The sequence below is a fragment of the Osmerus mordax genome, chromosome 10 (assembly GCF_038355195.1).
Source record: "Osmerus mordax isolate fOsmMor3 chromosome 10, fOsmMor3.pri, whole genome shotgun sequence".
Classification (NCBI taxonomy): domain Eukaryota; kingdom Metazoa; phylum Chordata; class Actinopteri; order Osmeriformes; family Osmeridae; genus Osmerus; species Osmerus mordax.
Window position 1 is genome coordinate 6,605,999 of NC_090059.1, and position 23,993 is coordinate 6,629,991.

General features: G+C 40.2%; 3 protein-coding genes across 3 annotated transcripts; 1 reads left to right on the forward strand and 2 right to left on the reverse strand.

Moving 5' to 3' along the window:
• Positions 1-64: 64 nt before the first annotated feature.
• On the reverse strand, positions 65-8,499 carry LOC136950705 (sodium channel protein type 4 subunit alpha A-like). Its single transcript, XM_067245148.1, has 3 exons — positions 8,260-8,499; positions 597-900; positions 65-202 (listed from the first exon to the last, which is right to left on the reverse strand). Exons 2-3 carry the CDS (start codon positions 849-851, stop codon positions 65-67), a joined length of 393 nt encoding a protein of 130 aa, XP_067101249.1. The 5' UTR covers positions 852-900; positions 8,260-8,499.
• Positions 8,500-10,270: 1,771 nt separating this feature from the next.
• Positions 10,271-13,772, reverse strand: ghrhr2 (growth hormone releasing hormone receptor 2). Its single transcript, XM_067245149.1, has 12 exons — positions 13,719-13,772; positions 13,298-13,421; positions 13,034-13,141; positions 12,707-12,816; positions 12,285-12,382; positions 11,998-12,130; positions 11,642-11,795; positions 11,297-11,357; positions 11,008-11,074; positions 10,803-10,894; positions 10,522-10,651; positions 10,271-10,417 (listed from the first exon to the last, which is right to left on the reverse strand). Exons 1-12 carry the CDS (start codon positions 13,770-13,772, stop codon positions 10,271-10,273), a joined length of 1,278 nt encoding a protein of 425 aa, XP_067101250.1.
• A 3,242-nt stretch (positions 13,773-17,014) lies between these two features.
• On the forward strand, positions 17,015-23,993 carry zgc:163073 (uncharacterized protein LOC100037358 homolog). Its single transcript, XM_067244213.1, has 7 exons — positions 17,015-17,050; positions 18,524-18,551; positions 18,641-18,790; positions 21,634-21,807; positions 23,516-23,593; positions 23,693-23,729; positions 23,829-23,993. Exons 3-6 carry the CDS (start codon positions 18,688-18,690, stop codon positions 23,719-23,721), a joined length of 384 nt encoding a protein of 127 aa, XP_067100314.1. The 5' UTR covers positions 17,015-17,050; positions 18,524-18,551; positions 18,641-18,687; the 3' UTR covers positions 23,722-23,729; positions 23,829-23,993.

Sequence of the window (23,993 nt, forward strand, 5' to 3'; positions counted from 1 at the left end):
TTTGTCAATTTAAACAAGACCATCACAATTCAAATAATCCCTTCCACCCCTCCACACTATAGTTTTAGTTTAAAAAAGGATATGAATGTATGAGAATTTTGATGGCTCCTCTTCTAACAAGACTAAAGGGGCTTAGAATGTAGCAAGCTGGTTCAGCATTGAACCTGAAGATTGTGTTTCCTTTGGTGATCACAATGAAAGTCTGCAACACAGATATTTAAATGGTTAACATCACATCATAAAATACTAAGACCCATAAAGCATGCCTTTCACTCCAGTAATGCAGTTACATACAGTATACACATGACATACAGTTAATGGAAATTAATGAATAAGTGTTCCATGTTGTCATGTAACAGAGACATGGTTGGCAGTCTATACCACAAACTGTCATGGTTGCACTGCTGTCCATCTCTAGAAACTGATAGGGTAAATTGCTTTTACTTTGCACTGAGAAAGCATTTCACAGTCAGTTAATCTTCCCAGCAGACATTTTCCCCATTGGAGTTGCATTTGTAACATGTATCATGATTGAAATAGAAGCTTTCAAACTTTATTTCCAAGCAATACTGCTTTACTTGGTGACCTGATCGGACCTTCTGTGTTTTGTAGAAGGGGTCCAAGTCCTCCAGAGGTGTGTTGAGCACCTCTGCGGGAGCATCTCCATAGATCATGGGCAGGCTTTTGCCTGCCTCCAGATCCTTGCTCGGAGCCAAGGGCCCCATGTCGACGTAACCCTTCACTTCCGCATCCCTTTTCCTTTTCTCCATGAGCCTCTCGATCTCCGCCAGCGAATCCGGGGTGAAGCGGCGGAACGCATCGCTGCCTGTGGGAGGGAGCAGGGTGGCCATCTTCGCATTGCGAAGGGATACCACCACTCTGGCGTCTCTCTAGACTGACCTGTCGGGACAGAGATCAGGGGATGCATTTCGAGATTTGCAATACTTGTTCATTAGCATTCCAAAACCTATACGAGAGCCCTGATCAGGCCGTCATGTGTGCACAATATCTGACTCGAGTCGTTTTTTGTGGCTCATGCTTTCCTTCTGTAATAGAAGGGAAAAGCACAAAGGTAAGGTAGTCAAACCAACCTTACAGAGTCAAACTAACAATAGGCAGATAACGAGTGGTCAAAATGTCCAGAAAGTATTACGAAAAAATATATTTCACACTCAGTACACCAAGTTTCTATACAAAAGCGTACTGTCCTCGAGATGCCTGATGGTATGATAGACATGCATGTGCACAGTGATCTTGGCGTGTGAGACTTGCTGTATATGTTTGTGTAATTGTAATGATCCGAGACCCCCAAAGCCCTCCACCCCTAGAAGTAGGAGAGGAGATGACCCACATAAAAGTGTCAAGGTAATGACAAAGTGACAAGCCGCACTCCGGACCAGCTCTGGAGCTTCAACAGGATACTTTCCCACAGTACCAAAGAAACCCTGACATTACTCATGAACATCATATTACTTATTAGCTTACCAGACGGCTGATATTCCAGCCAACTGGCATTGCTTACAAGACTCCTCTACATGTTTAGCAACCAGTTGAGACAGATTTGTTTTCTCTGAAGCAACTAAGGTTAGGATTCTGATGTAACCGCTAGCACACTTATTTTGAAATACGCTAATCGCTATCTAAAAGCCCCTTGGCCATCATTCAAGCCCTATCGAGTATTCTTGATGCCTTTGCCCAAACTGTAGAAATGTAACTTGATTGGGTTATGTCACATCCACCCAATCAAGTTTGAGATACATCTCATATTTCTACACCTTATTGTAAACATGAGAAAAGGGGATCTTTTATGAGGCCTCTGCGGGGAAGAACTATGACGTCTCTCATAGGATAAGGTCCCAGTGACAAATGGTGTGATGCTAGTTTATATACACCAGGTAGTTGAGAGAACAGCATACATTAAACCTACATTCATTTGAACTGTGCTTATGACTAAATTACAAGGTTCAAAATCAGAACACAATATCTTGGACAGGAAAACGAGCCAAAATGAGTTGTAAATAAGTTTGATGCATAATGTCTGGGTTGATTTCCTGGACATTATGAGATTGATGTTGGAAAATGTACCACTGCAAAATACAAAAGTGTGCCAAATACCATGGAAGTCATAGATTCAGGGTTACTTGGGCACGTAGAAGTGAACACAACTTAATGTGGATCTAACCATAAATAATTCATCACATTCATGTGATAAGTCTGATGTGGTATGAACATTAGTACAAAAGAGTTTCCATGCTAGGTAGACTCTTTCAGAAACCAGCCTATAAATGACCAGGCATTTGGGAAGAATGCATTTATACGGTGTACAGTCTGATTCAGGTCTTTAGAGAGGAGACACTGAGAAGGCAGGTTTGGTTAGAAGGTGTGACGACAAGACACACACGCACGCACTGACCGTGATACATGCACACATACATGTATGGTTACATGCAAGCACACTTATTCAGATAATCACACACAGTCACACACACAGATACGAGTGCTGCCCAGCTGCCGCGAGCAATCATGTCCGAGCATCATGTTACAGAACCCCGATGACTCTGCTCATTCCTCCTTGGCCTGGTGCTCGCTCTCTCCCTCACATCGCGCCGATAAACAGGCCGGCATGCCAACTTAACTTACTGCGGCTAACTCCACTCTCTGCCACCTTCTATTTTACTGAGCTAAATCCACTGGGCTTCCGCCCTCCCTCCCCATGCTCCATGACACCGAGAGCACTAAATCCCCCTTTCACACCACTCAGAAATCTTCTCTGTCCTGCACCTCTCTCACCCCGTCCACCACACATCCCCTCCCATCCCTTCAACAACACCTCTGGTCCGTATTTGACATTTCAGGACAAATATATTCATTGGACCTTTTCGTTTTGTACGTTTTTTTTAGTCATTTGTGTTTTCTCACAAAGAATATGCTGTGCGATCCTGGTTACGCATTAAGCATCTGGACCACCTGGAGGAGTAGATACTCCTCATCTTCCAAACCCTGCCACCCGAAACACACACACACATACCCAACCCCCATCACCCATTTCAGAAGATCCTCCATGTGGACAAGGGGCCCCTCTTTCCTAGTGAAGGATGGACAACCTTAAAATACACATCCTGAAGACAGATTTGTTTCCCTGGGGATTATTGAAGACATTTCCTATTTTGCATTATGTCACAGCATTAGTTGCGTAGCCTTGCTGATCTCTCCAGACTCTGGGAGAGAGTGACCTGTCTTGTCTTGTAAGTGAGAAAGAAGTGGGATAGGGGTTAGCTATTCAGTCATTTCATTACATTGAACTTTACTGATTTATTACTTTTCATGACGTGTAGCTTTTTGCTGCCAAGTGCACATGGTTCAGTTCTTAAAATGAAAAAAGGGCATCAAACAGATGAATCAAGCCAGTGAATGTCTGAGAGAACATTGTCCAGTTCATTATCAATCCCTTTCAGAAACCAGAATCTAAAAACAACAGTCAGTACCTTAGACGGGGCATTAAACTGGACCTGAATGATCACCAGTCTACAGCTTGGTACCTCTCCATCACCTCTTAAAAGCCAGGCTTGACCTCTTAAGGCTGTCCTGTTAAGGTCTGGTGACAAAAAGAGGAAGGGAGAGGAAGGGAGAGATTTCTATAGTCGTCCCAGACATCCACATATATGTCACTGTGAATGTCAATGAAGGCCACCCGTCCATTTCAACATGTGACATTCCGGTTGAGGATATGGAAGGGGAAATATAGACCACTAGCGTTACTCTAGCCGGTCAGGGAATGTGGATGCTGGTATTTCTACCCGGAAACTAACTTACAGAGTGTTGGGTTAATGGCACAACGACAGGAATCATACAAGTGTGTCGAGTTGAAGATCAGTATGAACTGGGTTTATTAGGGCTGTTGAATCCTGATTTTTTACAATGTCTTATGAAGCAATGTTGTCAATTAGATTTGAGAACTCCTCAACACAAAAAGTTCTGGCCCGTTTCCATTTCGACTGGAGATATTTTCATCATTATTCACTGGGCTTTGTTAAGACTGCTTATCAATGCAGTCCACATGAACATGAAACGTACCATCAGAAATATTGGTAATTGAGCTAACCAACACTTTAACAGGACATATCCATGTGGATAACTCTGCAACACACACAGCTCAATTTCCTTGCTATACAGTAAGCCATGCCTGGAATGTGGTAAGCTGTAAACGACAGATCTACAGAGCAAACAAGGGCTTTTATCCACACGTCCCCATGACATTTGCTGTGCCCCTGTTCTTTCATTTTCTCACGGGGTCAAATCTCATGCCTCTCTCTCCCAGACTCTCTTCAACACCGTGTCACCCACCAGTTAACCTTGTACTTCTAACTCTATAGGGGGCTGCATTAATGGACCACACTTATGTTTTTATCCCCTTCCATATACAATTTTTGCTACATCATCTTTATATTTGTATTCTTAATAAAGTCCAAAATTATTATGTCATCCATACTACAGGAAATATTTTGTCTGTTTAAATTGTTGCTGCCATTATTCAGAAAGACTTTAACATAAAGCAGGCAAATAAAATAATTTATTATAGGATTGATAGATCATTAGATAGCTTCATCGATCCCTAAGAGGAAATTGCACCATTAAAGCATCAGTAAAAAACTTTGACTAGGTGCATGTCAACAGCAAAATGTTTTGATGAATTAATGACCTTAAATAATTACATACTATAAATAAGTATATAGATCCAAAATATTGACAAAATGCAATAACAACCAAAAACCGAAAATTGTTAAGAAGGTATAGGAAGTCCACAGTTTGTGCCTGCATTTAGCATAAAATGACAGATAGGCCAAACAAGAAGGGAGCCATAACGTACATAGGTTGTCAGCAACCATCAGTGGAATTCTCACACATACTATGTGCCTGCTGGTGTGATCAAGCACGGGACGTGTGTTATACTTCTGTCACTGCATTCTTAGACCCTGTGAATAGCTGGAATAATCCTTAAGCTGTTTCAATAATAAAATACAGAGGCTGTGACAACCTAAACACAATGTAATTGTACTACAATTGTGATTTGTTATCAGATTTAGCATTAGCTGTAGGACAATTGATTGAAATCTGTAAATGTTATATGATAAAGCACAAGGAAGCTTGCAAATTGCATCAAATAACTACATATTAGTAAAAATTACTAGGATTATGGATTGAACATGATGAGGTTGATTAAATCTTCATAATTCTATTCATGCGCCACCAAAAAGCATTTGCGTGACATTGAAGTTCTACCTTAGAGTTGTAAATGCGCCATTTGTTAGAAATAATAATTCAGGAGTCAGATGGCTGAGTGGTTAGGGAGTCGGGCTATTAATCAGAAGGTTGTTGGTTCGATTCCTGGCCGTGCAAAAATGACATTGTGTCCTTGGGCAAGGCACTTCACCCTACTTGCTTTGGGGAGAATGTCCCTGTAAGTCGCTCTGGATAAGAGCATCTGCTAAATGACTAAATGTAAATAATTGTGCTATCCTTGTAGAACTTTGGAATCTCTTGTCGGTCAGGAATTGCTTTATCAAATAATGGTGGGCAAAACATATAGGAAGAATCTGGCATCTTTTTGGGCGTAAATCCCTTCCGTGTTCTCTGAAACCATCACATAAGACAACTGGTCAGTTGTATCTTTTGATCAGGATATAGTTTTCCCCTCAACATTCAAATCAATACATTTCCTAATGTAGACAATAAATAACGTATTACCTATTATGTATCCCATGATTACAGGTTAGGTTCACTGCTGAGCTTCACTCAACTGGTTAAGTGTGAATCATTGGCAAAGCTGTCATCAAACTGTTTGCACCAAATGAATGTTCTCATATTCCTATGTACATATGGAACACGGTGTAGGAGCCAAAGTTTAGAGCTGGTTTCAGATTCCGTACACCATAGGCCTAAGTCTAATCCATGCTTCTTGAAAGAAAAAAGTCCTTCTGGATGGGAGCAGGAGACTAGTTTATGAAAAAGGTCAAATAAATGAATAGACATAACAATCGTCTCTCATGTACGGTACCTTTTGAGAGAAGACAAACTGGGATGTCCGTGTTGTTTCACATTAAGTACAACATGATTATATGACTCATGTGATACATGATCTTCTCACAGGGTCAAGCAAGATCATGGCTGGAGGGGGATAGTGGTAAATGAAAAAGCATATGGAGCAAGAAAATTAGGGGCAAGCCAGTAGAATTTGGAAAATTCCACAATTGGCTTTAACCTTATTTCACCTTTTGCCTTCGATGGAAAAGAGGAAATCCTTGCCAAGAAATCACATGATCGTCCTTGGTGAAAGAAACCCAAAACCAACACCTTCTGTGTCCAAGACCATGTGATGCTCTCAGCTGCGACACATACAGGCATAGAAAGACACAAACGCTCATAGAGAACATCATTACACACAACACTGCATACAAGCAAAATCTTGGTGGTGTGTCTCCATACATCTTAGGCTAGTTTTGATCAAAATATTGGGTTTCAAGAACAAAACATTTTTATTTCAATCTTGAGTCCCCGACAAACCCTTCTTTTTCATATAGATTCATTTTTGCTGACACAAGCAAATATTGGACACTTTTCTGAAGCTATTTGTTGTAAATCAGCAAATACTGCATCAAATAAGAGAAACTTAATGACTCTTGAGTAATTCCACCTAAACACAAAAGAAGTAGCACACACTATGATAGAAGCCTGGACAAAATGTACATGAGTAAACTAATTTGCTTCGGAGTTGAACAAATTATGCAAAGGTATATTCTTCAAAATCGTCTACTGCCTTTAAATGGGTAAAACATTCCCATTTCTCAAACTGAAGTTGTACAAGTAAAACAATTACATAAACATAAACACTGAGTTTATGTATTATTTTTAGCCAAGGCCCAATCCGTTGGGAGTCCTTTGTAGTCCAGTATTATTATACTAGCCAAGGCCCAATCCATTGGGAGTCCATTGTAGACGTCTAACTTGGTTGCGTAAGAAGCAGTATACTGCTGACAAGCACTAATATACACGGCAGATCACCACCTGATCTCCAGCACTACCCGCGTGTTCAGGGAACAGAGCCCATGTCTGGCTGTCTCCATCCCCCCCACACACCTCTGATATGGGCAACATGGATTAGCGAGTGGAGGAACAGGGTGGTACCACTGAGCATCCACAGTATTACGATGTCCTGCCTGCCTGACATGACGAAACGGGTTAAAAATAAACTGTCCCCTTGTGGAAGGATGAGGGGATTGAAAGGGAGGAAAACCTGGATAAAGGGCCTTTCGGACTTTAAGCTTGTGCTTGTGACGAAGCCACTGTCTACTGGCAGAACTGACTTTAGTTTGGTTAGTTGTAATGCTTGTGAGCACTGCAACCTTGTTTTAACATTTAACAGGTGGGTGAAACACATCTGTAATGGCACACATACACACTCTCACATATGCACACAAACATACAGTAATCACACAAATAAGTGAACCAACACACACCACACATATACAGTCCACAAACACACTACACCACACCACACAAATATACAGTGCACACACAAACCACATACATTTGCCCGCTTAAATTTCAAACATCAAAACCACACTTACAGTATATTATTTAGGGTAAACTATTGACATCAGTAAATCATCAATAAATAAGCTACACGGATTTACAAAAGCACCATTGCAAATACAAGCCTAATGTGAAAACAGGTAAATTCCTGTCCGACATTGGCCTGAGGTCAAAGGACAGGTTTTATATATTTAGTAGAATGGGCCATTCGTTGACTAAACAGTGACACGCTTGAAAAAATATATTTAACTCTTTCATTTAATTAATTGGTGGAACAGCAATCAGTTACCACTTATCAATGCAGAAAGGGCTGCAATGGTGTCAAGTATTACTTGATTAGTAGATTTTCTAATGTTTATATTATTATCATATAAAACACTTCATGAAAACAATTCACCCCAAGTACATCTGGGATAAAATGTAATCTATAGCTAATGTACGTACACATCTCAGGTAAACAGACACAAATTAAAAAATGAAAAAATGACTTAAACCTGAAAATGTGAGGTACATTTTTTAAATGCTTTCAAATAATATGGCAAACCTCCCTGAACTGTTGTCCTATCCACCTGACAATGGGAAATGTGAAAGCCATGCAGAGCTCCTCAAGCCAAAAATTAACCCTCATATGGCATTACAAAACAGTGTAAAAGAAAGCTCATGATTTACCTTGCACAGTAAAATAAATATGTATTTCCAAAAACTCGAGAAACTCCACAGAAATTCAAGTCTTCCGTCAAACTTTGTACTGAGGACTTAATTGTCCCCTTCTGGAGCCCAGGCGAGCTCCAAGACAGCTGTTGCTGACGCAGGGGTGTGCGGAATGAAACCTGAGATTTGTTTCAGGTAGGATCATCATGTCAAAACCTTTTGACACTTCTAGTGTGACTGTGGTTCTCACACTGTAATCAAGTCCATGGTACATCTCCGTCGGTTTAAAGTTAGGACTAAAGTGTAAGAAATGTTCTACTTAGGAAAAGTGGTTTTCAGTGAAAGGTATTGCTTGAAAATTGACGACCTACACGAAATGTAGAAGTTGGATAGCCCTGCACGGATTCCCAGCTAGTTCGGTCTGCACGTCGTCTATTGGCTGTGAAGTTTGTAATGTGCACCAATTTGTTTTGCATTACTGTCTTCAACATTTTATTTGATGCATTTTTAAGGATAATCTACAGTCATTTACTTTATGTCCATATAACTTTACGTAGTTGTAATCCATGCCTGTATGGATAGGATATAAGCTAGGATCATGTATACAATTTACAGCTTGTAGTAAAACGAACATGTCACCGACCTACAAACTTGTGAAAGAAAATATGCAATAAAGCATCCGAAATTATTGAATTAATTAACGTTGTGGGGCGCATGCATCTCCACAATAGGACACCGATTGAAACGAGTCAGTTCATTGCGCATGAACTGACAGGTGAGAAAACGCATTAGGATCAGCGAAAGAGGAGAAAACATTGCGCCCGTCCTATATCTCTGAGGCTACAATTCGATTGAGCGCGGAATCCTATCCATTTAAATGCTATATTTGGCTCCAAGGTGCGTAATATGATTATATGATGTCTGTGATTACAAACGTTTGACTAGCCTATGTCGTCTGCTTCTTGGAACAAGCTGTTCCTTTAGCGCAAATTTCCAATATTTCTCATGGTGAAGCATGTATTTTACAGTCTCGTGTCACATTTAATAGAGACACATTTATTAATCCCAATCTTCGTAGCATCACTTTTAAGTTGTTTATGAGAAGTAATATTAGGCTACATTTGATGCCATTTCAACTGCACAGCTGTTTTCACCTTTCTCCGTAGCCTATCATGATGCTTGAGGGAAGACCAGAATGGGCCTAATAGGCCATCACCAACAAAATGTCGCCTTTTCAATTAAACCCAAAAATGTCATTTGATTTCCAGCCACTCCAGCCCACCATATACCCTTTCTTCCCACTCTGTTCTACCGTCTTGTGTTGAGATAAAACAGCTGAGCAGAAACTTAATCCCGCGCCCGAGCTCTCTGATAACGTTGCTGTACAGCCTACTGTCGCCGAATCACCAGTCGCTTCTGGGAAGGGATGAATTGAAGTGTGGTATGATTGGACCTTTAAGACTAAAGTTAGATTTTTTTAAACCAGTGACAGGGGTCAAATGAAAGAGTTAAATCTGATCCTAATGACGAGTCACTTGAGGCATTACACCAGTGTAAATATCAAATTATGTTTCAAAAGTGTTTTATTTAGTATAACAGTCGGTTGAACAGCTGAAGAAAAAGAAAAAAACGTTTGAAAAGTTAAGGTGTTAAAAAACCACAAACTTCACTTTAGGGACTTACTAGTGCCATCCTCTGGTCAAAATTAAAAACATGGCAAGTAATTATAACACACTAAATTCATAATAATCAGGAAACTTTTTACAAAAACTTGTTACATCAGAAAACTTAATCAGGTTAGAAGCCACATTAATTAAAACCTTACAATTGACTTATGTATAGAATGTTTTGAAGTAATTTACATGTAAACAATTGTAAATATACAGCTAATCCAATGTCAAGTAAGCTTACACATGAAGGTGAACTTTTTGTATCTGTAAAGGTGACATTATGTGCATGCATTGAGGATATAATATATTTTTAGTATTATGAACAAGTTGAGAGGACCTACCCTTAATCTAGATTTCTTCTAAAATACATAGTCCTGAGTTGCCAGATTAAAGGCATTGTTTTCTTCCTGAGACCAACATCCTTTCATTACTTTTCGAATTTCTTTTCGTACCTCGTATCTTACTTCTGCGTTTAGGAAGCAGTACAACAATGCAACTATAAATCCCTGAAAATGAGGGGGAAAAAACACATTTTAGCTCACATCAATGTCACTGTACACATGACATACAGTATACTTTTTGAAGTTCCAGTCTTTGAAAATTACTGCACCTGGAAAGAGCCCAAGACAAGTTCCAAGTAGAGTCGAGGACCAACGCCAACGTGCTCAGGGAAGAGGGCAAAGACAACGTAGTGCACCCCGAACAGAGGGATGAGCAGCAGGGTAGATCGTGCCAACCTCCTGCAGAGGGAAGCAACATGGAGAACAAGATAGAGAGAGAAGATTAGGCGGAACTTCCGTAGAAAGAAATTCGACTTTCAAGACTTCCTGAAAGTAGAATTGATTTCATTCATTCATTCCCCCAATTTTTGCACCTATATGGTAATCTTACTTATACGGTGGCTTCTCAGTTCCATTGGACTTAGTAGCCTTTGTCTTCTGAATAATGATTCTACTGATATTTATGAACACCACAAAGTTCACCTACATACCACAAATAGAAAACACAGAAGTTAGTTTTTTTATTTTCTTGATTTCGCCTGTTGTCAAGTACGATTAGTAAAAGCAATCTGAAATACAAGGTGTACAGGGCTTACTAAGACAGATAGAAGGATGGGTGTTTTAATGATCCACCAGAGGGCGCTATCCAAGTCATCCCAGCACCTGTGTCAACACAGAGGAAAGATCACACTCACAAACTCACTTTCAATCTTTATGACACTCACGTCTCACTAATTTTCCTTCTTCTTCAATTGAATTTATGTTTCAAATGTTTCAAACCCAAATCACTACACTGGATACTACAATGTTTTATGCAGGTTTACAACACATGTCAAGTCACAGGTAAGTGCTGTACAGTTTGTTAGATATCCACTAAACACATACCCCTGGTCATCCAATTGACTCTTCAGCAGGGCCCAAATTATAATAGTTATGGACGGTGTACCTGAAAAAATAATTTAGATTTACATAGGAGGAAAAAAAGCAATACATGCAAACTGTTCCTTGCACTGTAAACCCCAATAAGGGGTTAAAGAAATATTTTAGATTATTTAAATAGTTTGATGAAATCAGTTTCCACAAAAGCTATGAGTATCCTGAATTTATTGGTTTTGAAATGTGGCCACTGTAAAACTATTAGAACTGTGCACTTCTGGTCTTACTATTTTGCATGACTTTGGATTAAAACATCTGCTAAATGAATAAATATAGAAAACACAACACCCATACCCCAGCCTATGACGGTGTAGACCCAGAAGAGCTTCTTCTTCTGAGCAAATGTGAAAATAAGCAGAGTCTGGAGGTACAAGCCCTCCACAAGCAACCAGAAAAAATTGGCCAAGACGCAGTACTGGAAGAACGTTACTGCCGATTTACACTTCACCTAATGGACAGAGCATGGTGAGTTCTCCGAAACAGATTAGAATGTATGTACTGAAATTAGGTGTACTCATTATCACGTTATGATAAAACACTTTCCTTTAACGTTAACTGCATAAAATGAATAAGTACGTCAACTGCTAAATCTATTAAAAGTTTGTTATCTCCCCTACTTCCTTTGTGAAATTATTATTGTGTTCCTGTACCGTTGAGACAGTGCAGTGGTTCATGCTCTCATCTGCAAACAGGACAGCGTCTTTGACAAACACGGCAAGGCCTCGCAGGATGAAGGTGGAGAAGAGGTTGAGATGGATATATGTCCTCGTGCACAGTAACTTCCTGTAGGAATCAGGTGTAATGATCAGAAGACCATGATACTGGTACACTGATTATATGCATTCATCTTACACCTACCCTAATCACAAGAGTAATACACTTGTATATAAGGTATTGTATAGTGAATGTACAATAAATTGCATGTTATTTTATTCACCTGAAGATGCAGAAGACCAGAATGGCCATGAAGAGAGAGGCCAGAGAGACCCCATATCCAATGGTATAGATCAGCTTTACAGTGGCAAAGTAATTTTGCTTTAAAAAAAAAAAAGAATGTTTTATTTAGAAAGAAACACAGCCAGTGAAATGTTCCAGGATGAAAATTATATCACATGGAAATAAAATCAAATAAAGATAACACATGGGGGACATCTTGTGGAACCACAAACAGAATGTGTATAGCTACTTGGTCTTGGTCACCATTTATCTGCAGTTGGTCTCAAAATTATTTTGGTTAATCATTTTGGTTTTCATTAAAGAACATATATCCATTTCCCTTGCTATGCACTTAATGAAATGTTTATTGCCATTTTAAAATGTCATAAAATATGTAGGTTATATGTATGAATTCTTCTCTACCTCATCCCCTGTGTGTTCATCCTCATTACCATCCTCAAGGTAACAGGCTGTGAAGTACGGCAGGCTCGGCTGGCTCCACCCTCGGAGAGTGCAGTTCCGTGTGATGAGAACTGGAGGGAAAACGCTGTTAAGGGTATGGTGTCACATCTTAGTTTTCACTGTGTTCATTGTCTAAAGGAAGCTTTTTTACTTTAAAATTCATCGGACTGTCTTATAAGGCTTATAAGGTTTTTTTTATGTCATTTTGTAGTTTTGTAAAGAGTTACAGAAATAAACAAAACGACATTCCTGTTAAAGCACATAATATGATTCACAAGCCTTGTTTACCTGATGGAGAATCAGGTTTTAACAGTGGGAGAGGGCATGCGACAGAGACACTCTCCCCTATCATAGCTGCAGGCCAACAGCTCACTGCATCCCACTCCACCGCACAGCCTGACGTTTAGGACACAATTCAAGCATTACAAATGAGGAATGAATTTTTCTGTCAACCCTGAAGTAAAGCAAAGTCGGCTCTGAGGCAGACCACGTAACACTACGAAGAAGCTTCAAATGTTTGAGATGCTAAAAATGATCCTGAAGCTGCACCACCTGCAGTCTTATTGTGGGCTGTTGTTGATAACACAGCATTGGTGGTTTTCTTTTTCAGTTTGCATTCTTCCTCTTTCTCCAGCAAATGAATGACGATAGAACAGTCAGCGTGTGTGGTCTGCACCTGGTGGACAATTGGATACATTTGTGTAATTCATGTTTAAATTCATATATACATTCATGTACCTGCTTATCCTCATTTAATATCATTTAATAATTAGAATGCATTTTAAGGCCAATTGTCTTGTTTTCAAAATATTCCAAAACAGACAACAGATGTTATATTGTATGATACATATGTATCATACAATACAAACAAATTGGAAACAATCAAATCAAGCTGTTGAGTTAGTCAATCATCTTTAAAAAAGAATGCACATTGTGCATTCATATAGTCATTATGAAATAAAATAAAACTTACCACCTTGGCTGTAAAAACTAAGACAAAAACAGCTGCAACAAACTTGACTTCCATATTTATCTTTGTTTTAAATGCCAGAATGTGTAAACTGTCAGGTAACATTCATGCTACCCTGTCCTTCTTCAGTGTCTTGTCTTGTGAGCTACATGATTGCTTCATCTTCTTTCAACAAACGATTACAAGTTCAGGGCAACCTCCCAGTTGGTGTAGCCTAGTTTTAAGTTTCCAGAAAACGTTCACCTCTCAGTGTCCAACCAAGTTGACTTTCAAATGTATTCCTTCACCGGTTCATTACAAATTCCAATGTAGCACAAGACACCCCTCCAAAGCTGTTAAGATTTGATCTGAAAACTGCTGATATTATCAAAAAAATACAAATAAGGCTAAACAAAGATCACCTGTCTTGTGAATTCCCCTGCAGAGCCACCTTTGCTTGTTTGTCTCCTACTCCACTCAAGAGTGCACAATGGGACTGTTTTGCAGCACTCAACAATTCCATTAAAGGGATGACTGAACTTACATTGCATATAAAAGACTTCCATTACCTGTGAGGTATGCAGATGATCCACCTTTGCAAAACATCAGCGGATGGACAAGAAAAGATCTTTATAACAACAGACAGTGTACAGTAAAATGGACACATGCCACAAACATGTTATCAAACATGTTTTATAAAGTGTGTTGCAGTGTACATTTTGTCACTTCAGTTTGAGCTGAGAAGCAGATGGACAATGGTTTTCTTATGCATATTTCAAAAAGGTCTCCTTCCCAGTGGACTCTACCATGACAAGCACAGGGCAGCGAGAAGAGAATCTGTCTCTGTGTTGCCGTGCCTTCCCTTGGCTAGCGATCATCAAATATTAAAAATGCAGAATATTATCAAGAGAAAGAAAATGACAAAATGAGAGGGTACAAAAGTTATAGAAAGTGTAGGAGCACTGCTATTCGTTTTATAACTAGAAAAGTCATTAACTGCCTTTGATGAATGACTGATCAATCATGACAGAATATGTTCAAATAAGAATTTTGTTATCTTAGAATTGAAAATGATTTTTAAGTTCATCACACCACAGAAGAATGTGTGGTTTACTACCCATCCAAATTCGAATGAAAAAAAACAGTATGAAAAGTATGTTAAATTAGGCTTTGAAATCGTGAGAAAATCACTGTGCTTGAGACTGGGGGGACGTGTTGCCTGAAGGAGCTGAAGCTCCGCCCCCTCGAATTTATTGAATTTAGCAACAACAGCAACATTAGCTAAATCAATTGCATATATCAGGACAGCCATACCTGCAGTCTCTGAGTGTTTTATGTGTTAATTACTTTGTCTTTGCATCGTACCAGCTGAGTAACAGAATGCAACCGTCTGTGATCTGACGTAGATCGGTCGCTGTGACGTAGATCGGTCGGGTTTTGGCTTCGCCTATACAAAACCTGAGTTGAAAACGGAAGAGAAACTGTTCAACGGTCTAACTCCACATTTCAATGCGACAAAGTTTTCGCGCTTTGCATATGCTTTCAGGAACTCATTTCACACGTACATAATGTACTGAGAATCAAATCATGGAATTTGCTTTACAGGATCTTCAAGATAATTAATCCTCTTAATTACATAGGGCAGTGTTTTTTTTATAATATTGGTCAGTGTGTTCAAAAGAACCATTGCACAGCTGTCCATCTCCACCTACAAGGAGGATGCCTATGATTTGACTCCAGTCCACCAGGCAGTATGCTGGACCCCACCCTATCTGGTGTTCTAGTTTGTTATCCAAACTTAGCTCTGTCCAAACCACATCCATGGATCATAGATGGCCCAGAGTGCTGAACAGTACTGTATGTTCCCTGTATGTTCCCTCTGTCTGGCCCCAGGGTACAATGGCATGTTGGGGGGTAGGAGGTGGGCAGCAGATATGATCTCATTCCTCAGGAGGGAGTATGTGAGTGCGTGTGGTGTGCATGTGTGTGTGTGTATTCATGTTAAAGTGAGGGGTGAATGTTTATAGAAAGGGGGGTCTGGCCACAACATGTGCATCTATAATAAGAAGCAACCTCTTATCCCCACACTTCTGGAATCAGGACCCTATTGTTTACCCCCGCCCACATCGACACACACAGACACACACACACACCAACAAACACATCCCCCCACCCCTGAAGCACACACCATCCTAAAGCTCTGTCATCTGCTATCTTTACAATGTAAGGGGCCAAATATGCTTTACAGTGCGTATTTGATGGGTAGAAAAAGATGGTGCCGAGCAGCTGATAAAATATGAGTACAAAACGATTGCTGGGCTAAACAATAAAGGCATGGGCAAAGAGGGTTAACATTTTAAAGTAGCCATGGGAATTCACCATTCTTGCCTTTTATAGAATGGTGAGTAATTGGGGGTATGGCCTACGGCGTGGGCAGGGCAGGGTATTTAACATCAGAGGTTGTCCCCCCCAAATATGTTTGACAGCACAGGCTCAATCGCGTGCCAAGATAGTTCTAAGGAGCGTTGTTTGTTTTCGTCAAAACAGTCATGCCACCCAACGAGCCAGAACCCATACTTGAAGAAGCAGCACCAGCTTCTTCTTCAGCTTCTGCCGCTGTCTCTGAGTCAGCTCCTGCTCCAGAGGAAGCTCCAGTATCTACCCCCGCCCCAGAAGATCCTCCAGTATCCCCAGAAGAAGCTGCAGTATCTGCCCCCGTCCCAGAAGAAGCCCCAGCATCTGCCCCTACACCAGATTCTGTCCCTGTTGAAGAGACTCCGGTTGTCACTGATCCTGCTCCTGAAGCCCCGGTCCCTCCTCCTGCCTCCCCTGCACCAGCCCCAGAGGCTCCAGCCTTAGACCCTGCTCCAGCCCCAAAGGCTCCAGCACCAGCCTCAGACCCAGCCCCTGCTCCGGCCCCTGAAGCCCCAGCCCCTCCTGCAGCTGACCCGGACACTCCTGCTCCTGCCCCAGCCGTAGCTGTTGGGAAAGGTCCCGCTGCTCCCACCAAAGCCCCACCACAGCCCAAAACACCTGGAAAAGGACCTGCCGCTCCTACCAAAGCTCCACCTAAAGGACCTGCAAGCTCTGCCAAGGTCCCCTCTAAAGCTGCATCTCCTGCTCCGCCTAAAGCTGCATCTCCTGCTCCTCCTAAAGCTGCATCTCCTGCTCCTCCTAAAGCTGCATCTCCTGCTCCTCCTAAAGCTGCATCTCCTGCTCCTCCTAAAGCTGCATCTCCTGCTCCCCCTACCACTCCAGCTCCTGCAGCTGAGACTGCCTCAGCTGCCTCTGCCTCTGCCCCAGATCCGGAGCCAGCAAAGGAACCTAAAGTTGTTCCTAAGAGGGTCATAGTACAGGTGAGTTCATATATCACTACTGTTTCTTCTTTCTGAACAAGGAAAGGTTTTTCGCAGTCTTGGGACAAATATAGTACTCTAACTGCAGACACTGTGGGTATGCTTTTGAAAACTCAAATACTCACTCTATTATTATTTTATAAAGCCTGCCAAGTAGGAGTGCTAAAATAGTTTTATTTTGAAGGAAAAAAAACATAAAGGTTCTTTTTTCACCAGAGTGACAATACCACAGTGCTTAAGAGATTAGCAGCAGCTGTAACATTGGATGAAAAAATACGTATTTCAGAAAATAAAAGTTGCTATACCTACAGTAGACTGCTCTCCAGAAACCCTTTTTTGAAAATATGAGAGATTAATTAGTAAACCACTGACAACTGAAACAACTGATGTTTGAATAAATAGATGAAAATATATTATTTTACATTATCCAAAAGGATCTGTTCATAGTTAATATATAATTGTTTTATTACATGTATGAATCAATATATACCACAATACATCTGTTTCCATGTATTACATTTCAATGCCATTTATTAGATTGGTATCTTTTTATTTAATATTATTTTATTTTTGGCAGTGAGGGATACTGTTACTGGACATTCTGTCCTGTAGATGAAGCTAATCTGTGCTTCTGGTTTGTACAGTAACTTACTGTACAGTACAAGTTCCCCATGTGCAGCTTGAATTCCCATTGTTCTTAAAAAAGTTCCCATTTTCTCATCAGGGGCAGGGCTGGTGATAATATCCAGACTTACAGTATCCATAAGTGCAGGCGCACAGAAGTCCATTGCCTAGAATAGAACAAGGGTGTGGTTGAGTTGTGCTGCCTGGTCCTCCACATCTCTCAGGGAATGGAGCCAGAAGTTCATTATTTACATTCTCTTCATTTCGCAGATGCTTCAAAAGTGACGTATGAGCAGTGCATTTAGAACAGTACAGCAGACATTCAAGGATCAGAAGATCTACAAGTTTTTTGGTGGTTGGTCAAGGACCAGTTTGTGTTTACCAGGAACAGTACAAAAAAACACATCTTATCTACTATGCACAGTGCAACAATAATATCTCAACTATAGATAGTGCAACAATAACATATCAAGCGCAATATTACATAGTACAGTGTAGAAAAATAACATCATAAGTGTAATATTACTGTTGGCGTCTTTGAACCAGAGGCACTGTTCTGGAAATCTTCTGTTCAAGACAGAACATTGTCTAACAAATACAGTCACAAACAGTAATAAATACATACTAAATAGACACTGTTATTTCTTGGTTCTGATATACATGGTTTTAGAATTTATCTTGGTGTGGCTGGTAGCAACATTATGTGGCCACATTTCATCATGTGGTCATGGCATGGTACACTACCTACTGTAGTAATACAGCTTTTTGCACTATTGAAATCTCAACCTTATCCGTGTTTTATCTAAATTCTAAATAATATCTAAATATTATTTTTTGGTTCTGTTTTAGACTGACTTTTCACCTGATCAAGTTGAAGGTAGGCACACTTAAACCAGATGCATTTAGCTTGATAGTTAAAAACATTGTGTTTTCTAAACCAGTTTTGTTTGTGCCTTCCTTCTACAGAGCTCAAAGAGGCTTTCTCGCTGTTTGACAGAACTCCTACAGGGGAGATGAAGATCACATATGCACAGTGTGGAGATGTGATGAGGGCCCTTGGCCAGAATCCAACAAATGCTGAAGTCCTGAATGTACTGGGGAAGCCAAAACCAGAGGGTATGTCCATAACTGGTCCTAAGAATCAAGTATTATACAACCCCAATTCCAAAATAGTTGGGACGTGTAAATCAAAATAAAAAACTGAATACAATGATTTACAAATATCATAAACCCAATATGTTATTCACAATAGAACATATACAACATGTCAAATGTTTAAACTGATGAAATGTACCATTTTATGGAAAAAATACGATAATTTTGAATTTGATGGCAGCAACACGTCTCAAAAAAGTTGTGACAAGGCCATGTTCACCACTGTTTAGCATCCTCTCCTCTTTTAACAACAGTCTGTATCTCTCTGGGAACTGAGGAGACCAGTTGCTTGAGTTGTGGGAGAGGAATGTTGTCCCTTTCCTGTCTGATACAGGATTCTTGCTGCTCAACGGTCCTGGGTCTCTTATTTTTCGTTTCATGATCCACCAAATGTTTTTAACTGGTGAAAGGTCTGGACTGCAGGCAGGCCAGTTCACTGGCCTGCCTGGCAAGCTAGACACTAATGCACCCCCATACCATCATAAATGCAGGATTTTGAACTGAGCGCTGATAACAAGCTGGTTGGTCCCTCCTCTTTAGTCCGGAGGATGCAGCGTCCAATGTTTCCCAAAATAATTTCACATTTCAATTTGTCTGACCACAGAACAGTTTTCCCACTTTGCCCATTTCAAATGAGCTTTAGCCCAGAGAACATGGCAGTGTTTCTGGATCATGTTCACATGTGGGTTCGTCTTTGCATGATAGAGCTTTAACCTGCATTTGTGGATGGCACGGCAAACTGTGTTCACAGACCATGAGTTCTGGAGGAGTTTCTGAGCCAATGCAATGATTTCCATTACAGAATCATGCCTGTTTTTTATGCAGTGCCGCCTGAGTGCCTGAAGATCACAGGCATGCATAATTTATTTTCCCCCTTGTCTCTTACACATTGAGATTTCTCCAGATTCTCAGATTAATTGTATTATGTTATGTACTGCAGATGATGAGATAGTCAAAGTCTTCGCAATTTGACATTGAGGAACATTATTCTGAAATGGTTCCACAATATGTAGATGCAGGTTTTCGCAGGTTGGTGAACCTCTGCCCATATTTCTGAGAGACTCTGCCTCTCCAAGATACTTTTTACATACCCAATCATGTTACTGACCTGTTTGCAATGAACCTAGTTAGTTGCAAATGTTCCTCCAGCTGTTTATTTTTAGTAACACTTACTTTTTCCAGCCTTTTTTGCCCCCGTCCCATCTTTTTTGAGACGTGTTGCGGCCATCAAATTCCAAATTACCGTATCTTTTCCATAAAATGGTACATTTACTAAGTTAAAACATTTTATATGTTTTCAATTATCTATTGTGAAGGACATGTGAGTTTCTGAGATTAGAAAATCATTGCATTCTGTTCATATTTACGTTTTGCACAGCGTCCCAACTTTTGTGGAATTGGGGTTGTAGATTGATCATGCACTAATTTGGATTTCATACAACACACAATGAAAAATCATGTTTGTGTATCGGTTAAATTAGAGTTGTGATGGATGATTACATTTACTTTTTTACTTTTCACTATGATCGTTTATCTTACACATCAAGTTGAGCTTCTCTTCCAAATGTATTGCCCTGTATCAACATTGTGACTCAGAGATGTTATTTGTGAGCTAACAACTGACTACCAAGGTGTTGTTGAAAGTAATCCTAGATTTACATGGCAGCATTTCAAACAAAGCTTAGATGTTAAACATGGCTCTAAATCAAGTATTTATCCATGTGATTTGTGGGTAGACATACCACAACAGAACACAAAGAGATACGTAAGTGTGAAAGTAAAATGGATTAATGTGCCTTGCTACCACTGGACTTCCATCTTAGCCAAGGCAGCTGAAATTCCATGGCCGAGGCGTATGTGGGATTTACAATGGTGTGACAATATAGCCAAGTATTACTCAGTTAAATGTTAGCACCCTCTAAATACAACAGATGACAGAGTTTATGGAAACATCGCTGGACTATCATAAGTTCACAGTTGCTTTGCCGATACTAAGGCTCTGACAAGATAGTCTCAAAGGAATAATCTGATACAGTTACATTAACCACACAACCATGCAATTGTTAGTGCCTCTAATACTGATTACACACAGTACAGTATGTAACCTTTCAGACCTAAGCCCATGCATGGACATAAACACAATATTGCCATCATTGTCATGGTGACAATATACAGTTGCATTGTTCTGTTGCTATAATAACACATGGGGGGTAAAGGTTACATTTTGAAGAAAAAATGTAGTGCTCAGCACAAAATTATCTGTTATTTTATATAAGCTTGCATGCTTGCATTTATGTGAAGAAAAAACTAAAGCCAGCACAATACCAACAATAACTTAGAAATATGTTACATATACACATGTTAGAATACAAAGTGCTGGAAGCACCTAAATTCCCAGTGACACTTTTTTGTATCAGTATTTTATCACTACAGTGAAGTGCAGACTGGAAGCTTTCACTTTAAGGTATTACAATAACCTATACATATTAGAAGTCTCCATGTTATGGGAGGCCAGAATTAGTTTCGCTCTGGATAAGAACGTCTGCCAAATGACTAAATGTAGTAGTACTTTGACAGTTTAAAATTGTCGACAAAAAGTAATTGTGTTTAGACTTGGCCAATAATCTTTTACAAGCAATGAATCCCCTGAAATCTGGGATCATAAGACATCCTCAGACATTGAGAATCTTTAAAGGTGATGCTCTTCCAGGTCCTCATGTCAAATGTATTTTCTTTTTTATGGACTTTTCTTTCTTATTGTATAATAATTTTCCTATACACACCTTTTCTCCTTATATTTACAGAGATGAACAGCCAACTGGTGGACTTCGACTCCTTCTTGCCCATGTTCCAGCAGGTGTCCAAGGTTACAGACAGGGGCACAACAGAGGATTTTGTGGAGGGCTTACGTGTCTTTGACAAGGATGGAAATGGCACCGTCATGGGAGCTGAGCTCCGTCACGTACTAGCCACATTAGGTGAGGGTTCTGCAACTGTTTGAACATGGACACGATAAAATGATAATAACAATTTATTAATTTTGCAGAAGCTTGTATTATAAGTGACAAACAGCACAGGGGGGGATTTTAACCTGTAACCTCTTGACATGCTGTCAAGTGCTCAAACCACTGAGCTATACCCTCCCCTACACATACCTACGTCCTACATAGTATCAGATGTTAAAATATTGTGCCCTACATTTGAATAATGATAGAGTTGTGGGTCGGAACATTAAAAGTATGCTGGCATGCATGGTGGGGCTATGTAGGACATAGGCAGTAATCCTGCCACTTTTGGCAAACTGTACCAGATATTATGTACTATATTGGGACAGACCAAATCTTTGTCTGACAGACTAGAATGGTAGTGTGCCAAGCGAGACACAGGGAATGGCTGAAGGCTTAGATGCTCTGAAAATGTGGCAGAGAGCCAGGTGGCAAGACAGTGAAAGCACTGTAAATTGGATTGCAAGTTCTTAAGTTCTTTGGAATGAATCACTGCCTCAATTCTTACTGAGGTCTTTCAACTCTGGAACTAGAATAAGCACAGGGGTGGTAAAACCCACAACTTCCTGGAACTAACTGGTTATCTGACCCAAAAGTAACATTGATCACTTTAGTGTGTCCTTAACCAAAACTTTGACATATTTCCTTTTCTAGTTGAGGAAATTTGACAGGATAAATACACAAGACTATGTTGTTATGTTAATATTCTGTCACACACAATGTACACTAGGTTACACAACCCCAATGTCACCTAGAGGTGAGGAGTGTAGTCAATTATTGAGTCGTTAACTAGTGTTAGAAAGGCTGCATTTAGCCCAGATAGCCTCAGGCACTTAGTTGCTGATTACGTGTTCTGTGTTATTGTGTTCTGCTTAAGCACCAGAGTCTAGGCATATCTTATGTAATGGACACATGTATTTAGCACAAACTCCAGCTGACCCATTCAACACTTTCAATTCAGGCTATTGATGCCCTGGCGTCCTCCTATTTCTCTCACTGGGTTGTAACACAACCCATAAGTTCTAAAGTAGAATTCTATAACCTGCCATCTGCCTTCAGAAAGACACCTGACTGACAAATGACATAGCTCTGTACGTGTGTCATTAACTGAATGCACAAGTGTGTGTGTGTGTGTGTGCTCGTGGCCCCTTTAGCCAGTGTCTGCACAGCAACCATACTTGGACTGGGACTGGACCCTGACAGGTGTTGTCGAGGTTTATGTTTTAGCCCTTAGGTTGGTGTTGGTCAGCCAACTACCTCAGATGCAGGAGAAAGTTTGTCTTTATATACAGTAGGGATAGAAGGTGCTGGCTGAAAGCTGGTTTCACAACCTGCATGGCATGATGGTTTGAAATACTTGCATCTTTTTTTGCTGCCTGTCAAAGTTGTGCAATGTTGCAAAAATTCCTTTCATCATTTTTTTTATTTTTCTATACAGGATTTTCTACAGTACATCATTAACAACAACTTAATGATACCTTGAACTCTACCTGCAAATGAAATACTGATTAACGTATAAGTGTAAAATGGCCAGAATTATTTTGGTGCTACCTTTCTCCAATTCTTGTTCTTCAGATTAGGTTGAGACACACCTCACACTAACCTGATATAGAACTACACTTACAATGTCCTTAAAGGTTCAGACAGCTTTGGCTTACATGTTTAACTATTAATGATGCAGGGGAGAAGATGTCAGAGGACGAAGTGGACAAGCTGCTTGCAGGTCAAGAGGACACCAACGGCTGCATCAACTATGAAGGCAAGCAACTGGGATGGCACTGCAACATCTCCATCTAGTGTCCAGTGTCAATTACACACACTCACATGCTCACTAATTTCCCTTTTCTTTCATTTCTAGCATTTATCAACTATATAATGGCTGGTTGATCCTTGATGTAAGTATTAAGAGGCTAGGTCTATACATTGTGATTCAGTCTAATCAACTAAATGCATGTATTCCATTGTAACTAATAGGAATGATTATACTTTTACAGAGACTTGGACCTCTCTAAACTGTTGAACCACATTGAGATGAAATGGAACTTGACGCATAGCTGTGAGACACAAGGGAAACTCATCTGTCCCAGCCAATTGGCTCTTTCTCTGCACCCTATCCATGTACCCATTCCCATTTGTATTGTGCATCTGACTTTGATGAA